The sequence below is a fragment of the Aspergillus lentulus genome (genome assembly GCF_001445615.1).
Source record: "Aspergillus lentulus DNA, contig: Alt09, strain: IFM 54703, whole genome shotgun sequence".
NCBI classification, from domain to species: domain Eukaryota; kingdom Fungi; phylum Ascomycota; class Eurotiomycetes; order Eurotiales; family Aspergillaceae; genus Aspergillus; species Aspergillus lentulus.
In genome coordinates, this window is record NW_028322117.1 from 2,788,986 (window position 1) to 2,806,352 (window position 17,367).

General features: G+C 51.1%; 5 protein-coding genes across 5 annotated transcripts; 3 read left to right on the plus strand and 2 right to left on the minus strand.

Moving 5' to 3' along the window:
* Positions 1–175: 175 nt before the first annotated feature.
* On the plus strand, positions 176–4,762 carry ALT_5733 (uncharacterized protein YGR266W; the record flags this gene model as incomplete). Its single annotated transcript, XM_033554493.2, has 6 exons — positions 176–1,673; positions 1,769–3,027; positions 3,088–3,213; positions 3,266–3,468; positions 3,524–3,819; positions 3,873–4,762. 6 exons carry the CDS (start codon positions 176–178, stop codon positions 4,760–4,762), a joined length of 4,272 nt encoding a protein of 1,423 aa, XP_033410384.2.
* A 1,074-nt stretch (positions 4,763–5,836) lies between these two features.
* trr1 (thioredoxin-disulfide reductase TRR1) lies at positions 5,837–7,105 on the plus strand (the record flags this gene model as incomplete). Its single annotated transcript, XM_033554492.2, has 3 exons — positions 5,837–5,858; positions 5,948–6,847; positions 6,906–7,105. 3 exons carry the CDS (start codon positions 5,837–5,839, stop codon positions 7,103–7,105), a joined length of 1,122 nt encoding a protein of 373 aa, XP_033410383.2.
* Positions 7,106–7,661: 556 nt separating this feature from the next.
* On the minus strand, positions 7,662–10,907 carry aof2 (putative lysine-specific histone demethylase Aof2; the record flags this gene model as incomplete). The annotated part of the gene is made up of 1 exon (XM_033554491.2): positions 7,662–10,907. One exon carries the CDS (start codon positions 10,905–10,907, stop codon positions 7,662–7,664), a length of 3,246 nt encoding a protein of 1,081 aa, XP_033410382.2.
* A 1,100-nt stretch (positions 10,908–12,007) lies between these two features.
* On the minus strand, positions 12,008–13,395 carry ALT_5736 (TVP38/TMEM64 family protein; the record flags this gene model as incomplete). The annotated part of the gene is made up of 3 exons (XM_033554490.1): positions 12,008–12,374; positions 12,438–12,857; positions 12,926–13,395. 3 exons carry the CDS (start codon positions 13,393–13,395, stop codon positions 12,008–12,010), a joined length of 1,257 nt encoding a protein of 418 aa, XP_033410381.1.
* A 1,526-nt stretch (positions 13,396–14,921) lies between these two features.
* Positions 14,922–17,233, plus strand: ALT_5737 (CCCH zinc finger and SMR domain protein; the record flags this gene model as incomplete). Its single annotated transcript, XM_033554489.2, has 3 exons — positions 14,922–15,847; positions 15,904–16,608; positions 16,663–17,233. 3 exons carry the CDS (start codon positions 14,922–14,924, stop codon positions 17,231–17,233), a joined length of 2,202 nt encoding a protein of 733 aa, XP_033410380.1.
* Positions 17,234–17,367: the final 134 nt, after the last annotated feature.

The following is a 17,367-nucleotide window of genomic DNA, read 5'->3' on the forward strand; positions in this document are numbered from 1 at the left end:
GCAATTGACTTTCGAGGTATGTCTTTATTTCTCGTAGCACTGGCACTCGTTCTACCCCTCTTATACAACTCTTCGGGCCGAATCTGACAATCGTCACTCAGGATTAGGCACTTGATTATCATGCTCCCGAGTACGGATTCTTAAGACTTGCTCCTGCCTATAACTGAGTCGCAAAATGGCTACAGCAGGCTATCGAAGACCTATCGATAGAGACTCAATATCGCCTCAACAGATGCCTCCCAACGAAGCTCAGCATCATGATGATAATATCAGAACTGTCACTAGGGACTATTTGCACGATGACAAGCACATGTTAAGAAATCCAGAGATCTCCCATGGCCTGTCGCATCCTTATCGCAGCAATTCTACTGCAACACAGAGAAGACAGGTCTCCAGTTCATTTTCTGCACGAGCTCAGAACCGCCCAGAGGGTAACATAATCCCACCGGAAGATTATCTCACATCCACCCCTCCTTCCATTAAAGGAAATGGAGCACCTACGAGGCGTCCGATCAACCCAGAAGCTGCTGCCTCGGGATCAGCGAGGCAGATGGAGGACGGCAAAGCGACGTCACCTGTAGACTCTGTCAACCAAATATCGCCGCTGAGTCGATCTAGCACGTTACGGTCTTCAACGAATAAGCAGCATGACTTCGCCCCAGATAGGTCCCCTCTTCAGAAGCTCGAAGTTACATTGAATGGGATTAGCAAAGAGGAAAAAAGGGCGCGCGTCTTGGAGGCCGAGATGAAGCTCAAAGAAAGGTTGGCACGTCAACAGATAGAGGCAGAGAATCGAAATGCCTCTCTCACGCAGCCTGCAGAGGGTAACTCAACTGCAGGCACAATTGGAAGTAGGATGCCTCAGCAATTGGTCTCACAGCGAGATGTTGGCCAGGGAGAGCAGGATAATCGAAGCCAAAAGACCAAACAGAGCATTGGCCAGAACGCTGTTCACAAGGGGCACGAAGCGACGATACCCCGTGAGCAGGGAGTTCCAGAACAGGCAAAGTGTAGCGCCCAAAAGCCAGGACCACCAGCCCTGTCGGTCGCTCCTGAGATGCAAGCCTCGAATATTAGTTCAAAGCCCTTAGCGGGCCCAATTTTGAATCACGGTAGCGTTCCCAGGAGATCTGTGTCGGTGACAAACGGACCCGGAGGTCATGCCCTGAACACCAAGAGAGATCCTAACCCGTCTCGAGATGGGAGACGTTTCTCTGCGGTACCTGAGCCATCACAGAAAGATCATGCAATGCCAAGTGTGGCACAGATGGCACACCCGCAACCCTATGCTGGTGCTCGAGTCCAACAGAGTCGACCGCCCCAGATGGGGCGTGGAGGAAATCACCCTTATGCACGAGGCATAGCTTCCCAGCAACCGGAACAGCTAATCACAAATACACATCCCGCTGTACTGCACGGTCTTTCCCAGGACGAATTAGGTCCACACACAAAGCCCAAGAGAAATACTGTTTCGTTCAATGTGCCTCCGCCAACGCCTCCTCCACTTTTGGAATGGAAGAACGCACCGGTTGCTCGACTGGGTGCCTCGGACTTCGACTTCCAACTTCTCGACGTTGATCGAAGCAAAGCCTGGTGGGAAGGTGGTGGCAGTAATCGCAGGAAGAGCAGAGCTCTCCCGAGCGCTTATCAGAAGCCAGCTCAGAAGTTGACAGGTCAGTGGTTCTACCAGTATTTGAGGACTCCTTCATTTATCCGGTCCGTATTCTCTTTTCTCTTTTTCGGTGTACTAACCATGGGAACCATGCAGAGAATAAGAGCTTTCAGCCTCCTATCTTCCTGAAATGCGGCCCTCTGCTCCGCTACACAGGACTGAAACGAGTCAGTATTGACGGACCAAACGGCCCTTTCGACAAGGAGACTTGGAGAGGTAGTATTATGATCGTCACCAAAGACTCACGCTCTTCCTATGAGCCACCGCCCACTCTGAGGTTATTTTCTCAGCCGATGGATCTCCTACCGCCTCCACCTGTCGAAGTCAGTGGCGCTCAGCTTGCACCAGAGTACGTCGATCCCACGGCAGGTCTCATGAAGCTGGGTAGGGACGGCAGGCCGCTTTATGTCAAGCCAATCGACCATACCGAGGAAGGAATGGATTTGTCATTCGTGGAGAATGACGATGGAATCTATGAGATGTCCCCCAGTAACCTGGACTATAGCAGTGACGGCGTCAAGCAGTCGATTCCCGCCAACAGGCTTCACCCAGTGGACGGAGAAACAGTGGGAGCATACAAAGAAATTCCCGGAGCACGCTTGTACGCCGACTCAGCTCGAGATGTCACATTCTGGAGGTTCAACATTGAAATAGAACTAGGCGAGACGCAACAACGAATCGCATACCGCTTGAACCACGGACCGGCCCTGGGATTCTGGGTACCGGCCAGAGGGCAGTCTATGAACATTATGTTCCATAGCTGCAATGGTTTCAGCCTAGGAGTTGATTCCAACAGATTCTGCGGTCCTGATCCTCTCTGGCGCGACGTATTGAATGAGCATCAGACTCGCCCTTTCCACGTCATGATCGGGGGCGGTGACCAGATCTTCAACGACAAAGTTATGGTGGAATCGCCCCGATTTCAAGAATGGATCAAGGTAAAGAACCTGACTGACAAGTACGACATGCCATTTGACCCAGAATTTCGAGCTGAGATAGAGAGCTTCTACCTCGAGAACTACTCGGCTTGGTTTTCCCAGGGCCTTTTCTCACTGGCCAATTCCCAAATCCCAATGGTCAATATCTGGAACGATCACGACATCATTGAAGGTTTCGGTTCGTATCCGGACGAGTTCATGGCTACACCGGTGATTTCGGGACTGGGTAGAATAGCGTTCAAGTACTATCTGCTCTTCCAGCATCACAGCGTGACTGAAGAGACGGAAGCAGATGAGCCTAGCTGGCTGCTTGGTGCGCAGCTGGGACCCTATATCAACCAGCGAAGTCGAAACGTGTTCATGTCTATGGGCAAGGAAGTAGCTTTTCTGGGGTTGGATTGCAGGACGGAGCGACTGGTAAGAAAAATGTGCTTTCCTGGCGGACAGGAAAAGGGTAGATGCTGACCAATCTCTCAGAGTGACGAGATACTCAGCGAGCAGACGTGTGATTTGATCTGGGACCGGTGCCACCGTGAGATTGTCCGTGGAGAAACCAAGCATCTGATAGTGCTCTCGAGCGTTCCCGTCGCATATCCAAGAATGGTTCGTACCCCGTAGACCCACCGTGATATGGGTTTATTGACATTTTAAACAGGCAATGCTCAAAAACATTCTCAATAGTCGCAAATCGCTGGGGAAGGCTGGGCTTTTCGGAGGCTTCGTAAACAAGAACGGCAGCAAAGTAGAGATATTCGACGATCACTGGACGGCTAAACACCACAAAGCCGAACGGACCTATCTGCTTGAGGACCTCCAAGACCTTGCAGCAGAAAAGTCGGTTCGGGTGACTATCTTGAGGTGAGAATCTACTCCTGGTCAGCGAATGTTGGCAGAAGCTAACATGACGCTTCAGCGGCGATGTCCATCTGGCAGCCATCGGACAATTCTACTCCAATCCTAAACTAAACCTGCCCAAAGACAAGGATTACCGATACATGCCGAATGTCATATCTTCTGCGATTGCAGACATGCCAGAAACCGAAATGGTATCGGATATGCTGAACAAGCGCAACCACGTTCACCACTTGGACACGAACACAGATGAAGACATGATCCCCATCTTCACACACGACGTCAACAACAAGCCGCGTAACAACAAGCGCTTGCTTCCTCGCCGAAATTGGTGCGCAATCCGTGAGTATCAACCCGGTGAGCCGATGTTCCATTCTTCACGAAATATCAGTCTCTCTGACTGAAGATAGGCTCCACACCTCCAGGTACACCGGAATCCGAAGAGGGCCCTCCACTGGCTGAGGAGCCGCGTCCGGGTATACTGCAGAGGACTCTGTCCTTAGGACGAGGTGACAGACCTCAGGGTGGTTTGCTGCGACAGCTCTCGCTGCGTGGACCTCCACCGGCTGAGGAGCGGCGTCCGGGTAAACTGCAGAGAACTCTGTCCTTAGGGCGAGGTGATAGGCCTCAGGGTGGTTTACTGCGACGGCTCTCCCTGCGTGGGCCCCCACCGACAAAAGATTTTAATCTTGGAGATGCACCTGGTCGCGGTACGAGTATGGACGGACCATTTCCTCCCACTGATGCCGAAGGCGGCTATTTCCCTGGTCCTGCACCAGAATTTCGCCCAGGCCCCTTCCACCGTCGCCCTACGAGTTTGAGCCAGAAGGCTGCCAAGAAAACTGCGAAAAGGGGCGACGACGGTGTAGGCGCATACGTCAATCTGGAGAAGGGTCTAGCTATCACGCTCAACCTGGAGCTCAACCCACAAGATCCATCAGGTATCACGACGCCGTATAAGCTTCTTGTGCCCGTGCTGCGTTATGAAGGCGCTGAATACGATCCCCCCGCCAACCCGGTTGCCAAAGGTTGGAAGAAATGGTTGGCTGTAGGGCGTAAGAAAGAGCGTGGCTTCGCCAAGGATGTCCCTGGTGATGTGGAGGATACTGATTACGATGACGACCCTGACTACGAAGAAGGCTATGCGGGAAGTGATCTCGATGAGCCTGGTGAGAGGCTGCCGGAGAAAATGGGCCACAGGGGTCATGCACCAGCACATGCATCAGTACCGGGGCCCGACTATGATTGGCCGGAGGAGACTATGAAGCGGAAGAAGAAGTGGTTTGGACGATTGGTATGAACTTCCGATGACCTTTCATGATTCTTGACGATTGAATGCCTTATGAATTTTTCACGCTTGACATGTGCTCCCTAAACTTGTTATTTTGTACATAATTGATTGTCCCATGCAAGGTCTTGGAGGTCTTCATTTGATGATAATCGAGGCTCCATGTTATCGCCCATGCATTTATGAAGACATGCTTAGGTAATGAGGTGGATTGGATCAGATATCCAGATGCTTCGAGAAGCCGAGATAGCAACCGCCAGCAACAGCCCCAGTACTTCGTATGTGCACGAATGACCTTGTGAGACAGAAAACAGAGACAAGAAAATGGAATCGGCTATCAGATAGCCGTTCTATGAACCAGTCATGTAGGTTGCAGCAGTATTCTTCCTGCAATCGGGATGGTGATGGCGATAATAAAGAAAAGGTCTCGGCCAGTTCGCTTGCTAAGCATGGGCACGTGACCTGGTCTCGCCGGGGGTTGATTCCTAAGAATCGACGCTCTGGATGATCTCATGCTGGGCAGAATTTCGGTCGCCGAGAGATTATCAACAAGTGTCTTGCGAGGAATTACCGAAAGCTTCTCTCAGGCAAGTTGTTCCTCTGTTATTAACCTATTTCATCCGTCGCCGTTCGTGCTTGGATCACATCATTTATTATCAATCAAATCCGTCGATCCACTTTTTTGTTCCATCCCCACCATAAAAGAACTGCATAACCAACCGCATGAGAATCACCATCACTAATACCGAACCAGACCAGATTTCGATACTTGAGCCCCTCTTCTTCCTTTCGCCATTTATCCTTCGTTCTCTTTCTTCAGCCCCGATCAATTCCTGATTTTGAGTTGGCTTAAGACCTCCCCTTTTTGCCCCTTCTCCCCGATAAACTCTTTTCCCCTTAGTTTTCACAAAAACCGTCAAACTGTTTTCCTTCGCCTTTCGTCGGATTTCCTCTTCTCTGCGATCCTCTCTTGGACTGACTGCCGCTGCTGCGTCCTCACTACATCAAAAGTCTTCCCCGCCTACCTCGGTTCTATCAAATTCGCTATCGACGCCGTTGCGCGTCAATACAACCTCCGCTTCCAGAATGGTGCACACAAAAGTTGTCAGTAAGTATCTACCCCTCTTGCAACCCAACGATGTCAACTGTCTGCTTTGTCGGTTGTAGCCGTTTTACTGACGTGCTGTCCTTTAATAGTTATCGGCTCCGGCCCGGCTGCCCACACCGCAGCTATCTATCTTTCGAGAGCGGAACTCAAGCCTGTTCTCTATGAGGGTATGCTGGCCAATGGAACGGCCGCTGGCGGCCAGCTCACCACTACCACCGACATCGAGAACTTCCCCGGGTTCCCCGATGGCATTGGTGGCGCAGAGCTCATGGAGAACATGCGCAAGCAGTCCATCCGGTTCGGCACAGAGGTGATCACCGAGACTATCTCCCGACTCGACCTGTCCTCGAAACCTTTCAAGCTATGGACAGAATGGAACGATGGCCCTGATAACGAGCCCGCTTGTACTGCGGATGCCGTCATCATCGCGACCGGTGCCAATGCTCGTCGCCTCAACTTGCCTGGCGAAGAGACCTACTGGCAGAATGGAATCAGCGCCTGCGCTGTCTGTGACGGTGCGGTGCCCATTTTCCGCAACAAGCCCCTGTACGTGATTGGTGGGGGTGACTCGGCTGCCGAAGAGGCCATGTTCCTGGCCAAGTACGGCAGCAGCGTCACCGTGCTCGTCCGTCGTGACAAACTTCGTGCCAGCAAGGCGATGGCCAACCGTCTGCTGGCTCACCCCAAGGTGACCGTCCGTTTCAATACCGTTGCCACCGAGGTGCTGGGAGAGAAGAAGGCCAACGGCCTGATGACTCACTTGAGAGTCAAGAACACCGTTACCGGCGAGGAGGAGGTTGTCGACGCCAACGGTCTCTTCTATGCTGTTGGTCACGACCCCGCCACCGCCCTCGTTAAGGGTCAGATCGACCTCGACGAGGATGGATACATCATCACCAAGCCAGGCACCAGCTACACCAGCCGCGAGGGTGTGTTTGCTTGTGGTGACGTGCAGGACAAGCGTTACCGCCAGGCTATCACCAGTGCAGGTTTGTGACCACCGATTCCGAGTTTCTGCTTGATTGTAATACTAACTGCCTTCATCAGGATCCGGTTGCATTGCTGCTCTCGAGGCCGAAAAGTTCATTGCTGAAGCCGAGGGCCCCGAGGAAGAGCCCGTCGCCGTATCCGCTCAGAAGTCCGCCGATAACTCCACCGTCCAGCCCGCCGTTCAGGAGGTCAACGGTGAAGTCAAGAAGGACCCCAATGGCGCCGTTCCAGAATACAAGTCGAACCCTCTTCTCTAAGTGAATCATCGCATCTAACTATCCTCCTCGCCTTCTCCACGCCACTTCGCCACGCCTTGTGCACTCTCCCTGTTCATCTGCCTCGACATATCATCTTGATATATCCTCTTTCTATGATCCTCATGGACGCGTTGGCTCTTCCCATTAGACTTTCAGCGTTTATTGCAACTTTCCTAATGACTCTTTTTCTGTCCCACCATATACAGGGACTCACTCCGGATTGAGATGAGATCGTTTCTGGGAATCTACTTCTACAAATAGAATAGACATAGACTTAATCCCAAAGCTGGACTTCAGACTTAGATCTCGGTACATCGTGTGCAATGGGAAAGACCGCACTTGATATCCACAAAATCCTGCTTGAGCAATGCGGACTAGTATCAATTCTGTCTGCAGGAGTCTAGGAGAATACTGTTTGTTACATAGCTAAAACGCTTGTCTCAGTATTAGTAGGAAGACCCAGATCATATTTAGCACATTTCCAGCGCCAGCCCCTTCGTACCCATGTTCCCCTAACATAAAAAGATAAACTGTAACTCATACGTGGGTCTAGGCATCACCTCTTCGCCGGCGGCCGCCACGACTCGAACGGATTGGCCGCGCACCACCGCTCCTTGACCTCGAGCGACTTCCGTTCCCACTCCTTCGTATTCTGCTTCCAGCGATCCCAGATCTCCGTGTTAGTCTGCCGGTTGACCTCCGTCTGTTCGATATACGGCCGTTTTTCCTCTTCGCTGGCCTGCCGCCACATGAGGCCCAACGCCTGGCGGATTTCGTCGCGCGCGGCTTTGGCATTCGGGTCCTTGGTCGTGGCTTGTTTGGCTTCGTCGCATTGCGCGCGGGCTTTACCCCAGTAGTCCTTCTGGTAGAGGAGAAAAGGGTTGAGGCCTGTTCGCGCCGGTCGGGGTTCAGGCGGGCCGAGCTCGGCGTGGATGGCTGTCCACATGGCTTGTTCGTAGGCTTGTCGCAGAGCGGTGTCGCCGGAGAAGGAGTTGTTTGATCGTGCGGGCGCCGATGCGTCGGTGGGATCTGCGGATGTGGAAACGGGGGCGGAGAACCCGTTTGAGAAATGTGCTTCCTTTTTCTTTTGCGCCGTTGCTACTGGTGTGCCCAGTTCGATTGTCTTGCCCTTTTCGGGAACCAACGGGTTTGGGATCTCTATAGGTCCGAGGACGGACTCTATAATCTCTGATGCAGCTCGCAGACCGGAGAGATAGGCCCCGTGGACGGTGGCCGGGTGGGTGCCGCACGTGGCCTCTCCTGCGAAGTGTAGGTTGCCAATTGGCTTTGCCATCAGGTCATAGTCACCCGGTAGTGCCTGCGCAGCTACGTAGGAGTAGCTTCCCCGAGTGAATCTGTCAGTTGCCCACCGCGTGATGATGGTCTCTAATGGATCAGGTACCGCGACATGCTTGAAGACATTCCGAAGCTGACTCGTCACCTCTGCAATGATCTCCCCGTCAGGTGTGCACTCCGCCTGGTGCGCTGCGTCGCCAGCCATCAGGGCGATCAGAACTGGGAGGCCTGTTGTTTTCATGCAGTTCCAGAAGAGATAGAATCGGCCTCGATTGGCAGCATAGTCCTCCTGTACCATGCTGTCTCGATTCTTGGGCTCACGTAGCAGTCCGAACATGTCTCTCTCGGTATCCCAGAAGGGTTCTTCGAATACGAGTATTACTTTGTTCATGACCCCGAAACCGAGCCTTTCTATAGCTCCACGCTTCCAATCAGGAAGAGGCGGCGAGAATTCTATAGAGGCATGCTTCAAGACACCAAGTGACCCCGTGAAGACAACTTTATCTGCAACGAACGATTCGCCGTCTTCACAATGAACCACTGTTTTCCGCTTCCCCGAGCCCGTCGAGTCATAGGCGATCTTGCTCACGATCTTGTTCGTTCGAACGTCGAGTTTCGTGGGCAACGACCACAAGCCATAAGGTACCTGTTGATAGCCGCCTATGACCTGTGAATGCTCGCCTTCGAATTCGTTGCCCAAATCTTGGTCCCAGCCAGAGAGACTGAGTTTGCCGATGTTGGTAGCGTTCGCGTATTCCAAGTTTGCAAAATGCCAGTTGATCAATCGCATATCCTTGGGTGTAAGAGGAAGCATGCGTTGATATTGTTTGACCCCCTCGTCCATTACAGCGCCCAGAGTCGGCGACCCTGACGCTTTGGCAACAGGATCTAAGTTCAGGGATGCTGTTGCGGAGACCCCATCCCTCAGCTTCCATCCCATGGCTTGACAAGCAAGAGCTGCGGGCTGCTCTTCTGTAGGACCAAGATCGGTCGGCGCAGGGGGCACAGTTGCTTTTATGTCCGCTGTTTTGTGGCCCACGCCTCGTCGCACCTTTTTATTGGGGAACAAAAGTTCAACGGTACCTGCGGCCCGTGCCTCTTCGTATTGTCTTACGGTGAGACCGTCGCTCATTGTTAAGTCGCGACCAGAGTCTATCAATCCCCTGTCTCCTTCGGCGGTAGGTACAATAACAGCGTTGTGACGGTAGAGTCCGGAGCGGTCAAGAACATCAATATACAGCCGTTCATCCATGGCGTCCTGAACTTCATCGACCGCCGAGCCGTCAATATCGTAGATAGTCGATATATCACGTAACAAGTGATAGGGTAGCGCCAACTGCCCACGAATTATCTGGTCCAATGGATTTCCATGCTCGAAACCGACGATGATTTGCGCACCCATTTCCGCCTTGGGCAAAAATCCTGGGGCCAATTTCGACGACTGAAGACTCCGTAGAGGGTGAGAATATATACGGCCTCCGATTCTCCGCCTTCCCTCCAATACGACAACCCGCGGTGATGTCAACGTATCATGGTATTGCTTGAAGAGCCCTTCCAATTGTCTTGCGCAACCCAGGCCTGCCATTCCAGCCCCAATTACAACAATGACGGGGCCGTCCTTGCGTCTTCCTTTTCTAGGGGCAACTAGAGCCGGTGGTATTTCAACGCAACCAAAGTTGATGTATCCATTCCGTACAAGCCATTCGTAGGCAAACGAAGCCAATCCCATCCACCGGTAGTCTTTGGCACAGCCTAGAGCCTCGTCTTTTGTGACACTGACCATCGGGTTTCGCGTCCAGAGGCGTAGGATCCCGTTTCGTATATTCAGATAAGCTGTGACATGCAGATGGCACAGATGATCCTGTAATGCTTCCTGTTCCTTCTTGTGTAGAGAGTAGGGATTGAGTCTGCATGCATACGCTGCGGTAACACACTGCTGAGCGTAAACGGCAGCTGTGAGCTTAGAAGGTATGGACGACCTTGGCCGATATCTGGCATAGTCTGCACTGCCACTGAGCCCTTTGAAGTCAGACGAAATAGAAGACGAGAACGGCACATTGTTGACAGTTGACGGTGGAGTTGAGTCTTTCTGACTGGGTTCATAGATCAATGACACGGAGGTAGCCGAGCCACTAAGTATATTACTCGTATCCTCATTTAAGTCGTGTGTCACAGAATCAGTGCTCTCAGATCCACCAGCGACTCTATCGAGAACTCCATTGCCATCTTGAGGCCTTGTTGATGGATCGATAATCGCGGCGGGACTGGATGTCTCGCCATTCGATTGATTCAATTCATTGCACGAAGGAGAGCGGCGAAGCCGCTTCGCCGGAGGCTCTGACTGGTCACCAGTTCCAGGTATTGTTTCATTTAATAACGAAGGATACTGCAAGTGTTGGTTACCATTGACGTATGAAGTTGCCTGAGATAAGTAATGGTCAAATTGTGATAAATCGTACGACAGCCCATTCAGACCCTGCAGTCCCATAGATGCGGTAGTCTCCATCCTCGCTAACAAGGGGTTTGATGGACATTGGACGGGACCACTTGAAACTTGATATTAACCAGATAGGCTTCCACCAATTCAGATGAAAGCCGAATATTGTTAGGTGTCGAAAACAAGCTCCTCTTCCCTTTCCAAGACGAATATGGCGATATTAGATGTCAGGATTTCCATCCATGGTGGGTCCACTTAGAGGGCGCCGAAACAGAGGGAAAGGGTTCTTGGAATAGTGCAAAGTATGATACTTCCTAGGAGATAGTCAGAGCGGACTGATTCATCCACATCAGGGTTCTAAACAAAGACAAAGATGTTTCGTATCGCAAGAACATATGTACTCGGTTTCATCTTACCTTGAGGCGAGATAGATCGTACAACACTGCGGGTCGACAGAAAAGTATGATCTTAGGTCATCACAGAACGCACGCCCTTCGATCTAGTTTACAAAGATATTGAATGGAGACGAACAAGTTCATCGAAGGACTTGCTTTAGGACGTGCTTTAACAGAGAGTAATAGTAATACAAAGGCTGTGCACGATGCTTCGATGTTCTCACTGCAAATGTGGTTTTAGCAGGGAGACTTGATGGTGCTGGACGGGAGCTTCGGGCGAACCCAGCGTATTTCTCAGTCTGAAGGAGGAAAGCCGCATTCTACAGTCTCTCTCTTCTTCTCATCATCAATCGGCTCAGAATGGCCATTTCACAGTCTTCCTCCTGGGGTTGTTAATCAGATGCATGTCTGGAACTAGCAATGTTACTTATGCAAGCATTGTTTTTGTCTTTTCCTTACATAAAAGAGCATTGCAAGCCCCAGGCCAGTAACACCAGTGATTTGATAGGCGCTTCTCACCTTGCGTGTGCCGTTTAGAGCACAACTAGGGCTTAGAAAAGGCTCACCTGCTACGTCTGAACCAAGCGAAATTTGAGCGTCTTGAGCTCTTGAACTGTGTCTGATGTCCTCTCTTTATGCAGCAACGGCACTACGCGCGCGAGAGGACGTCGTGACATGGCTTTAATTGGCAGGTCTATACTAATAACAGTGTGTGTACATCATAAGGCAGGTATATCATCGTGAAGATATGACTCCTGGACAGCGTGACAGGTCTCAGCCCGATCGCACGTGTGTATGGAGACGGAACATCTGATTGTCAGGTCCATCGCCATCCCCGAAAACGTCTGAATCATTGTCCGTGAGTTCGTCCCTATAGGGTCCCTGGAACTGCTTTTTCGTGAGATTTGGCGAATTCTCGCTGCCGCTCTCGTCGTCAATAACAAGATCGACGTTGTCATCATCAAAGTCGTTGAACCCGATCCTTTCCTCCTCATCGCGAGCGAGTGTAGCGGCAGCAGTGTTGACATCTGGGTCTTCGGAGAAAGAACCATGGGGACGGTGAGCAGCATGGTCGGCTTGTAACGATCTCCGTATATCTGCTCTCTCTTTGGCTTCCAACTCTTTGGCTCGAGCCAACGTCCTATAACCATAGTTGTTAGCCTCTGGGAGAGTCAAGGCAGTGTCAATGCCCAGGGAAACTTACCTCCTGTATATATACCAGCCTGTAAAGATACCAATTCCAATGGTAAGAATAATACTACAGATGTTCACAGCCTTGGACCCGGCGCTCATCTCCTCGTTTTTCTCGGAAAGAATCCGAATCCTACTTCCAATGAAAGCCGGGACAAGCAACTTGGGTGTGATGAGAGCAGTCGCAAGTCCATACATCAAAGGATGGACCGTCGGAAAGGTCGAGACGGCACCATTGCAGACAGAATACGGTAGGGGGCATAGGCGAATCATGCACAAGAGTTTAAGTCCATCGTACTTGAGTGTCAACGCGAGAGCAGCGAATCGTTTGTCCCGTTCCATCATGCGGTTCACAAATTTCGATAGGATCGTCCGCGACACGATGAAAGAACATGTTGATCCGAGCACGGTTGCAGTGGCATAGAGGATCCAGCTAAGATATGTGTTAGGTCTAGGTTCAGAGTAATCGATCAAATAAAGCAGAAAAATAAATCAGCCTACCCTTTCCATATGCCAAAAATGAAACCAGCTATCGTTCCAAACGTGGACCAACCTACCAATGGTGGGAAAGAAACGAAGAAAACGCACAGCCAGAGGACGAAAAATGCAAGCCATGACTGTTCCCATTTTTCAGCTACAGGCCCCAGCCAGAAGAACACTTGTCCCGTGAAGATCATGAATGCCAATCCTAGGAAGATGGCAAGCAAAGCTGCTCCAATAGCCCCAATTCTCTGCCAAAATGTTAGTCTCCGCCATGTCTTTTTGGTACGTCGCAGCATCTTCGTGGTTTGATTGACGACTTGATCACGGAGACCAGTTGATTCCCTGGCAGAGGGACTGGCCGTATTGCGTCTACTGGAGGACAGATGGCTCCATAATGGCTGTGTATCTTCTTCGGCCGGCGACAGGGATTCTGCAGGCGACATTGGAAGAGATAGAGCCCGAGCAGTGGACGTATAGTCTGCAGGCATCTTCAGGAGCGTGGAATCTTATCCGGATTGACTTTCGATGATCGTGAATCGGCAATGACAGGATCAGCGCTTAGAGGAGTAGGAGCATGGACACGCCACCAGCCAACACTCGGGAATATGCCAATCGCAAGATTGCGATCAACTGCGCATAAAGATAGGAGCCTTTTGGAGCTCCGTCAGGGAAGGGAGCGCCGAAAGTGTGCAGAAAATAGGTAGATAGGTCACGGAATACTCGATGAGCGGAGAAGCAGGGAGCGCCGAGAGAGGAATCGAGCTGAAGTTAGGAAACCCCCATCAGATGTTGAAATCGAAGAATATTAGGGTAATGTTGTTACCCAATTTGATTAACCCTTGAAATTAGCCGTCATAGTGAGATGATTTCTAGGCTGACGCCGTGATGTTGAACCTAGCCATTTGAAGTTGGAGGGTTCAGCTGCTGACTGTACACAAAGCCTATCTAATCGCTAGTTGACTAGTTACGCGGTACAGGTGAGTTACTAAGCCATCGTTTTACTTTCACCTGATTTAGGCGCGACTGAACTTTGTCATTTAGGTGATGTCTATGTCTCTCTGTTTACAAACCTGTCAAGCATATCGTCAATGATGTACATCAGCTGTGAGCGCCCCGGACAGAAATAATGGATATCAAGATGTCGTAAGTATTGCAGCTCCTCCGCTGATTGACGATCCTTTTGTTATCTCGAGCCAAGGAATTTGGTGCCTTTGGGCCTGAGGTTCCAGATCCTCCCCCACATCCGCGAACCTCATTTCGTGGTTAAGGACAACATTAAATAACTGTGAAGATAGTGTCTCGAACCTTTTGGAGCTGATCTTGTAAAGATTAGGAAAGAATCTGAAAAATAAATCACGTTTTCTCCATCGCAAGAGAGAAAAGGCGATTCCTTCGTCAGAGTAGGACTCCTGTACGTAGCACAGCAGCATGCCTAGATTCCTTGTTGGGAGCCAGTAGCTTGAGACCTTGAGCGCCTCAGTGTTATGGCTGTCAATTCCCTGCCTGAGTCCCCGGCCTTCCATCCAGTAGCTTAAGCTCCGTTGACCACGATTCCCCGATCTCTCTCGTCCACCCTCCTCTTTTTGTTCTCATCCTCGTTTATATTCTTCCTTTGTTGTGCAAGCGTTGATCTCTCATTTTATGCTGTTTAGTTGAATTCTCTTGCCCCTCTCGTTCATCTTCTTTGATGGGTTCTTCTTTCCTTTGACAGAAGCGATGTGATATTCATATTCAGTGTTCCGCAATCTGTCCCCCTTTCGCATGTCTACGCCCCTCCTTTAGCTGACACCACAACCAACCGATTGTGATTCGCAACGCTTTCCCATCTTCGGAGAACAATGGATTTTCATCTCTGAGAGGCTGCTCAATCTCAAGTTTCGAATACGCTCTTATCGCCGTCCGAGAATTTGACGACATTTACCCCTCATCTTCATAACACTGCGTCGCCTTACCTCGCTCCGCTTCTTTCGCTCATACCTAGTCGTTTATCGCTTCATCGAAGCATCTACTCAGGATGATATCCGACGACCTTCTTGACAGTTGTCTTCAGATCCTTCAGGATAAAGCTCTTGATGAAGAAGAACAGGCAGAGAAAGTTGAGAGTTTCCTGCGGGAGAACACATCTTTGTCTGGAGCATCGCTGGAGAATGCGGTGCTCGACGTCCTTTGGCGACATCGCAATCGCACATTACCCGACTCTTCTCCTCCCCCTCCTCGTCATACGGTGATTCGCCGGACCTCACCAGCACCATGGCAGATGGCACGCTCCTCTACACCTTTATCCCCTCCTTCCAACCTCGGCACAAGCCCTGGCGGCTCATCTTGGTTCCAAAGCTCACGAGGCTTCTCTCGCGCACCTCTTTCATCGACCGTATCACCATTCACCTCCCCGCGACCATCGCCAAGATTAGCCCTTGCGCAACCTATCCCGCATTCGCCGAACCTTAACGCTTACGAATTCTCGGACCAGAGTCAAGTATCGGACTTTTACAGTGACTTTGGCAACGATAGCAATGTGGATTGGCTTGTTGCAGACGATGCGCAGAGCACCACCTCCTCTGTGGGGACAATGAGCGCCTCCGGTGCCCTCAGCGCCACTGCCCCGGAATTTGTTCCCGATATGAGCCCCCACGATATCTTGCGCACTGTGCTTGGAGATAAAAGATCCAATGAAGAGATTGAGGCTGCGTTGGAAGCAAATGGCTATGATCTCGGCGCGACCATTGCATCTCTCTCACAGGATCAGAGTGGAGGCAGTTTCAGTCAGTCGGATGATGGTCGCGTCGTCGTCGGCAAATCTATGACCATGGAGCAACCGAAATTAAGCACCTCCCCGAATCACAACCGAAGCCCTGTTGTTTGTAAATATTGGCTGTCTACCGGACAATGCCTTCGTGCAGATTGTCGGTTCAGCCACGATCTTACCAATCATGTCTGCAAGTAAGTAAATGAAACATATACTTGGATGGGCTTCACACTGATACGTGCTTCAAAAGGTACTGGATCATGGGCAATTGCCTTGCGGGCGATGGATGCCCTTTCTCCCACGACCCTTCAGCACTAATTGCGAATCTCAGTGTGGGGGAGAGCAACCAACAGGGCGGTCCAACATTTAACGTAGAGAACACCTCAGAAGCTTTCCCTCCGTTACAGTCTGTAGGAGGAGCTGGGGAACAATGGACGAATCACTATCTGGGCAAGTATCCTCATCTATCAGGTCTTGCGGGAAACAAATCTCCACAAGCAATGCAGCTCACCCCAGGGAAACGCAACGGCCATGGGTCTCGTCCACATTCCCGTCCAACGAGCCGTCACCAGCATCGTGAATTGAACCCTACAGCGCTTTCCGTAGATGATCCAGATGCATTCCCCACGCTTGCTGCAGTGAGCGCAAAGAATGCTAGTAAGAAGCACGGGAAACGCAATAACCGAGAAACCGGTTCCGTCAAAGAGAACTTGCCTACATCTTTGGCGGATGTGGTCCGTATGTCTCCGTCCCCTGCTCCGGGCAAAGGCAAACCCACGTCCAAGAATAGCAGAGAAGGGACCAAAGGCCGCGAAAACAATGCTGCTGCGCAGTCTATCCCAGCTCCGCAGAACATTCCTTGGCTCGAGACTGGCTCCCGAGCCAACCAGCAGTATATCAAATACCGTACTGAGGCTATCCGCCACGGTACAGTGAGAAACAAGTTTCTTCAAAGGTAAGAGGACTGAGGTAACCCTGATAAGTTTGCGCAGACTAACGTATCTCTCAGCGCTGCTCAAGCTTGGAACCGGAATGATGCTAGAGCCGCAAAAGCTTTGTCTCTTCGAGGCCAAGCAGAAAACGAAGCGATGCGTAAGTGCCATCGCGAAGCGGCACGGCAATTGTATGAAGAGCGGAACAAGCACCTTCTTAGTGCCGGTTTGGATGAGTCGTCCGAAGAACTTTACGTCGACCTTCATGGCCTGCACCCTGAAGAGGCAATCGAATATTTAGAGAAGATCCTTCTGAAACATGCTCGTGAGGGACGACGTGTGATCTACGCCATCACAGGCACGGGTCATCACTCGAAGAATGGCAAAGACAAGATCGGAAAGGCTGTCAAGGCTTGGCTCAACGAGTGGAAGTACCTCTACCGTGAGTTTAGTGTGCCCGGGGAGAGGGGAGGATATGTAGGTGGCATCCTCGGCATCGACCCCACCAGCTATGACAAGTCTCTTGCCAAAAGTCTAGAAGAAGGTGACGATGGGAAGGGTGGTGACAGCAATGGTAATCAACCCGTAATGACAATGGGCAAGATTCAACTGTTGAAGCGCGAGGATCTGGAGTCGAAGAGTTCATAATCGCGTGGCAGGATACCATGCGCTGTTGTCCATTATTGCACTCAGGAGATGACTCGAAAGACCTCGCAATCCCAGCACCTTGACGGAAAGTGTCTTCTCACCATCATTGGGAGAGCAAAGTATGCCATATGCCA